The sequence below is a fragment of the Chinchilla lanigera genome, unplaced genomic scaffold (genome assembly GCF_000276665.1).
Source record: "Chinchilla lanigera isolate Chin_1 unplaced genomic scaffold, ChiLan1.0 scaffold00032, whole genome shotgun sequence".
NCBI lineage: Eukaryota > Metazoa > Chordata > Mammalia > Rodentia > Chinchillidae > Chinchilla > Chinchilla lanigera.
Window position 1 is genome coordinate 6,817,469 of NW_004955433.1, and position 6,000 is coordinate 6,823,468.

General features: G+C 45.2%; 1 protein-coding gene across 1 annotated transcript in view; it reads right to left on the reverse strand.

The window, feature by feature from the left end:
- The window catches only part of Scd5 (stearoyl-CoA desaturase 5), a 119,167-nt gene extending 116,853 nt beyond the window's left edge, over window positions 1–2,314 (reverse strand). Inside the window, exons 1-2 of the mRNA XM_005388247.2 lie at window positions 2,281–2,314; window positions 10–432 (exon numbers count right to left, since the gene is read on the reverse strand). Coding sequence (XP_005388304.2) covers window positions 10–432; window positions 2,281–2,314 — 457 coding nt within the window. The remainder of the gene's footprint in view (window positions 1–9; window positions 433–2,280) is intronic.
- Window positions 2,315–6,000: the final 3,686 nt, after the last annotated feature.

Consider the following 6,000-nt stretch of genomic DNA (forward strand, 5'->3'; position numbering starts at 1 on the left):
CTGACTTACCCCAGAGCAGGGTGAGAGGCTGCGCCCTGGGCACGAGCACCAGGGCGTACACGGCCCCCGCGTGCAGCAGGCCCATGAGGACCACGTTCCTCCACACCACGGTCAGCCGCTGCCCGCGCGCGCCCGGCCGCTCCGGGCCGCCCTGCTCCTGCGCGCCGGGCATGGCGGAGTCGCCGTCGGCGTCGCTGTCGGCTCCCGGCGGGGCTCGACGCCGCGCCCCGTGCCTCTCAGCCCCGCAGGTGCTCAGCGGTCCCAGCCGCCGCCGTGCTGCCCGCGCGGCTCCCGCGCACTGCGCTGCGAAGACCTGAAGCGGGCGCCGGGCCGGACGGGGGAGGCGACCTGCGGGGCTGCAGCCAATCAGGGCCGCTCGGGCGGGGCCCTGGAAAGGCACCCCCTGGGGTCCCTGGCAGCTCCGGAGGGGACCTACAAGTGGGCCCCAGGCGGGGGGTCTGAGATCGCCCCGCTGCGCCCCGGTGTGCGCGCGCTTGCTTCTCCAGACCCCAGAACACCGTGTGGAGTCTTTTTTTCGGAGAAGTCCCCTTCCCCATTTCACCCCCAGCCACAAGCCACCATGTTGGAGAATTTTTAGAAATACACAGGCCAATCCAAGGGAAATTAGCCTGTGAAAATGTCTGCCCGTTTCTCCCCACCTAAGTAGAGGAGTGGAGCTGTCCAGAGAGGCCCTTTGTTACACAGAAAATGCAGACAGCGACGAGCCTTGAGAGTTCCAAGGAGGTGTGTGTGTGTGTGTGTGTGTGTGTGTGTGTGTGTGTGGCTACAGATGCTGGTGGGCCCCAGAAGTAAAGGGCCTCGGGCCTGTGCGCCGGGGGCTCAAGGTTCTAGTTTTAACTCTTCAACCAGCTCAGCTCTCTGACCCACATTTTCTTACCTGGGACGCAGAGCTAGTACCCACTCTTCCTTTTAGCTTGGGAATTCTATGGATGTGACTGTGTTGGTTTGAGGCTTGCTTGCAAGGTGACAATGTAATACAGGACACATATTTTATATGATTATTTATAATAGTCACCCAAAGAACGATATACAAAAGAGTACAGGAAATCCAGCTGAGGGCCGGGATCCCACGAAAATGTCCTGCATGACTCCAGCTGAAGACCTAGAGCTCATAACAATGCCTCCCACCAATACAACTGGAGGCCCAGAGCACAAGGCAATGTCTCATGCAGACCTGTTTAACGGATCTGCTCTGGGAAGGCCCAAAGATCAGTGGTGGAATCTAGGAAGTCTGTGCCAGCGGGATGATGGATCTGTGCTAGCAGGCTGAGGTATCTGCACTGGAGCCAGGAAGTGATGCTCAGAAGAACCAGAGCTCCCCAGAAAGGTACCAAAGCCATCCTCAGCAACAGTGAGGTCCTGAGCAACTCCAGTGATCAAGATGGCCAAGTTCCCATCAGGAAAGCCAACGCAGCAAGCCTCTCCAGGAAACTGGCAGGGCACCATCTTCCCCTCTGGAGCCAGGAAGTGATGCTCAGAGTGAGGACCAGAGCTCCCCCAAAGTGAACCAAAGCCATTCTCAGGGACAACAAGGCTCCGAGCTCCTCGGAGGATGAAAACAGCCATGTTCATCAGGAAAGCCAGCATGACAAGCTCCTCCAAAACAACCAACAGCTCCTTACAGCTTCCACCAGCCCCCAACAGCCTCTCTCAGCTCCCAACCGCCTTTCCTCTGCTTCTCCAGTTCTGCCTCTTATGCAGCTGGCAACAGTCACCAGGTGGGCCTCCCACACCCAGCATCACACTTAATCAGTTCAGCTGGGGGTTATAAGTTGACCACGTTATCAATCCTTTAGTGATTTTAAAGGGATGCATTATATTGACAAGAAAAAAGGCTGGCATTGTGATTACCCATTGTTAGGAATCCTTTCCAGGATTCCAGGAGAGGGGAAAAAATGACAAAGGACTGACTGGGCGAACAGGCCATACAAGAGCATCTTACTGTTAGCTGACCCAAGGCAGGCCAGCCAGGCAAAACAATGTCTATATGAAAAGTGAAGCAAAATCTGTGGCTTGCAAAGTCGGAGCCATTGAGCCGCTGTCACGGTGGGACCCAGATAAATGGAGTGAGGCAAATGGAACATGAATGGGTGTGGATTTCATCAGCCTGCTCATCTGGGCTTTATCTTGAACCACTATTTCTTCTCTTGCTTCTCCTGCCAGACCCACCTGCTCCCTCTAACTCCAGTTCAAGCTGTTCTTTCTGGAAGGGGCACATTTGTTGCTTGGCTGGTGAGTTATTATCAAGGTGCAACTTACCCTCATCCGAATCATTCAGTCTCTTGTTTGGCATTTGTTATACACCTGGGCTAGTGGGTCCTGGGGATAAGGGATAAAGAAAGAATAATCCTTACCGCAAAGGAGTTCCCAATCTAAGAGACAAGACTGACCAAAGAAATATAGATGGCTTGGCTATGAACTTGGAAGGCCAGGAAGTTCCAATCCATTATCTATCACTTATCTATCTATCTATCTATCTATCTATCTATCTATCTATCTATCTATCCTGTCTGTCTGTCTCTATCTGATATTTCCTTTTTCAATACTGGGGACTGAACTCATGACCTTGCACCTGCTAGGTAAGAGCTCACTGAGCTACATCTCTGCCCCCTTTTTATTTTGAGACAGGGTCTTGTTAAGCTGCGCAGGTTGGCCTTGAACTTAGGCTCTTCCTTCCTCACCTAGCTGGGAATACAGATATGCACCACTATGCCTGGCAGGAAAAACAAAAACAAGAACTTATTAGGTGTCACACATCCAAGGAGTCCAGGGGAGCAATGAAACAGTTCTGTTTACTTGGCCGGCAGAGTTCCTCTGTTAGATAAGCTGCTCCATCTTGGATCTATCTTGAATGAGTGTCTTCCTCTCGTCTCCCCAGTGAGTCAGACTGGATAGGGCCAATCATTTCAGCTGGTTGTCCTGATGATGGGGGAGGGGCTGTCCTTGTGTGTTTGTGTGTTGGATGGAAGTCCTTTTAGGTCTTTGGATTCTGTGTCTAAGAGGATAGCTGCAGACAGTGCTGCCCCACCCCCACCCCGCCAACCAGTCCAGCCTGGAGTGGTACACGCTTGCTAATAATGACTGCCACATATAGCGTGCTGTTCCTCCTGCTCGGTGCCTCTGGCTTGCCACAGATGCCAATATATTTTCTTAGTTTCTGTTCAGGACCCCAGAAGTGGGTGGGTTCATCACAGACAAGGATGGAGGTACAAGGGACAATAATTCCTATCCTGCCAAACAATTACTTGCCAATAGTGTGCCAAGAGCCATAACAGTAGTTTGTGTAAGTTAACAGGAGGAGTAGTTAGCTCATGAGAGAGGCAGGGAGGAGCAAGAGTGTCGTTTGGGTTAGAATTTGAATATATTTATTTGTGGTAAGATACACATAACCTAAAATTTACCATTTTGATCATTTTTAAATGAGCAATTCAGTAGTGTTAAGTATATTCACATTGTTGTGCAACCAATCTCCAGAACTTTTCAATCTTGCAAAACTGAAGATCTGTACCCACTGAATAATTTCTCCCTTTTTGTCCCTCCCCAGTGTCTAGTAACCACCATGGTATTTGATTATCTAGATAACTGATATAAGGGCTTTGTCCTTTTGGGATTAGTTTATTTAGTTTAATGTCTTCAAGGCTCCCTGGCTGTAGCACATATGGAAATGTCATTCCTTTGTAAGGCCAAATAAAATCACACATTCTGCTTCTCTATTCATCTTCCAAAGGACACTTGGGTTTCTTCTCCCTTTGGACATTATGAATGCTTCAATGAATATGTGCAAATATCTCTTTAAAATCCTGTTTTCAACACTTTTGGATATACACCCAGAAGTGAGGTAACTGGATCTTAGGATAATTCTACATTTAATTTTTTGAGGACTCACTGCACCATTTTTCACAGCAGCTGCACTATTTTGCATTTTAAGGGGACCCACTTTTCCACATCCTCACCAATATATTTTTTAAAGATAACCGCCATCCTACTGAATGTGGAGTGATATCTCCTGCTATTGATTGCATTTCCTTAATAGTGGTGTTAAGCAGCTTTTCATGAGCTTGGTGGCCATTTGTAGATCATTTTTGGAGCAATGTCTGTTCAAGTCCTTTGCCTATTTTTAATCAGGATTTTGTTTTATTGGATGTAAGGGTTCTTTATATATTCTTCTTACTAATCCTCCCTCAGATATAGTACATGGCTTGCATATATTTTCTTCCATTTTGTAGGTTGCCTTTTCAACTCTGTCATTTGGAGAAGGGTTTTAATTTTCATGTTGCCCACTTTTTCTGTTTTTAATTTGTTGCCTGTGCTTTCACAGCCTATTCAAGGTCATTTCCAAATTCAATACCATTAAGCTTTTATTCTTTGTTTTTTGAGATGGGGTCTATGTAGTCCAGGCTGGCCCTAAATTCATGGTGATCCTCTTGCCTCAGCCTCCCAAGTGCTGGGGATTATAGGCATGCACTAACAGACCCAGCTTTCTAAGTTTTCTTTTAAAAGTTTTTCAATTTTCGTTTTTTCTTTCTTTTTTCTTTTTTTCTATTTTAAAAAATAAAAGCAGGAAAACATATAACAGACAGACATCCATTTACAAAATAGCATAAGAACAATACAAATAAAACAGAGTTACAAAGTTGTAGGAAATTAACAATGGTTGCTGTATTACTTATTGATATCTTCAAAGTGGTTTCTCAGGAAAACAAGAGACACACAAGATTGATCAAACAAGTAATCATTAACTGTTCCTTTCTGTAGAGCAATAGAAAACAGTAGTACAACTATGTTAGCTATCCTGTATATACATACTTACATAATTTCCCCTTCTTTCGCTTCTCTTTTACTGGTAGCTCTTATATTTAAGGTCTTTGATCTATTTTTAATTTTTTGTATAAGGAAAAGATCCAACTTCATACCTTTGCATGTTTTCCCAGATCCATCTGTTAAAGACACTGTCCTTTCCTGATCGAATGGCATTGGCACCCTTGTTGAAGATACTTTTTTACAGTGGTGTGCCAGTTCACAAACTTAATTTTCTCCACAAGTCTGATTACAGACCAAATGGGACGGGAACCAAATCAAATTTCCCCTTATGGTTAACACTGAACCTAACCACTGAATTTTTTATTTTTGTTTTTTAGTTTTGCGGAAGGGTCTCACTAAGTTCAGGCTGGCCTTGAACTTTCAGGGACCCTCCTGCCTCAGCCTCCCAAGTGCTAGAATTATAGGTGTGTGCCACCATGCCTGGCCTAACCATTGAATTTGATTCAGTTCTTGTCCAATTCAGGGTTTGCAAAGAATTAAAGTTTGTGAATTGAGATGCCACTATATGTAGGTAAGGGTTGTTTTGGACTCTGTTCTATACTACTGGCTTATACTTTTTTGCCAATATATCATTTTTATTATTGTAGCTTTTATTAAGTTTTGAAATCAGGAAGACTGACAGTTTCAACTTTGATCTTTTTCCATATTGTTTTGGCTGTTTGTCTAAATGACTTTTAGAAGGGATATTTCTGGTTTGACCAAGAGCGCTGTTGCAGTTTTGAAAGTGCAATAAATCTGCAGATCACTTTAGGTAGCATGGATATCTTAATAATATTTAAGTCTTCCAATCCATGGATGTGGGGTATCTTTCCATTTGTCTCTTTTAATTTCTTTCAGCAACATTTTACAGCTTTCAGTGTAAAAGTTTTCTGATTCCTTGGTTAAGTTGACTGAAATATTGTATAAAACACATAAAATGTGAGGCACAAACTCAAGAGCAAAGTTCATAAACAGAACCAAACTCTTCCCTACCATGCTCTGAAATCCCAGTTCTCAGAAATAAATTAACAATGCCTTGTAATTCTTTATATGTTCTAGATAGAAGACCTCTGTCCGAGGGACAGTCAGCTAAAATTTTTCCCAATTCGTGGGTTTTCTTTTTACTCTGCTGGTGATTTCTTCAGATGTGCAGAAACTTTTCAGTAGGATGAGATCCTA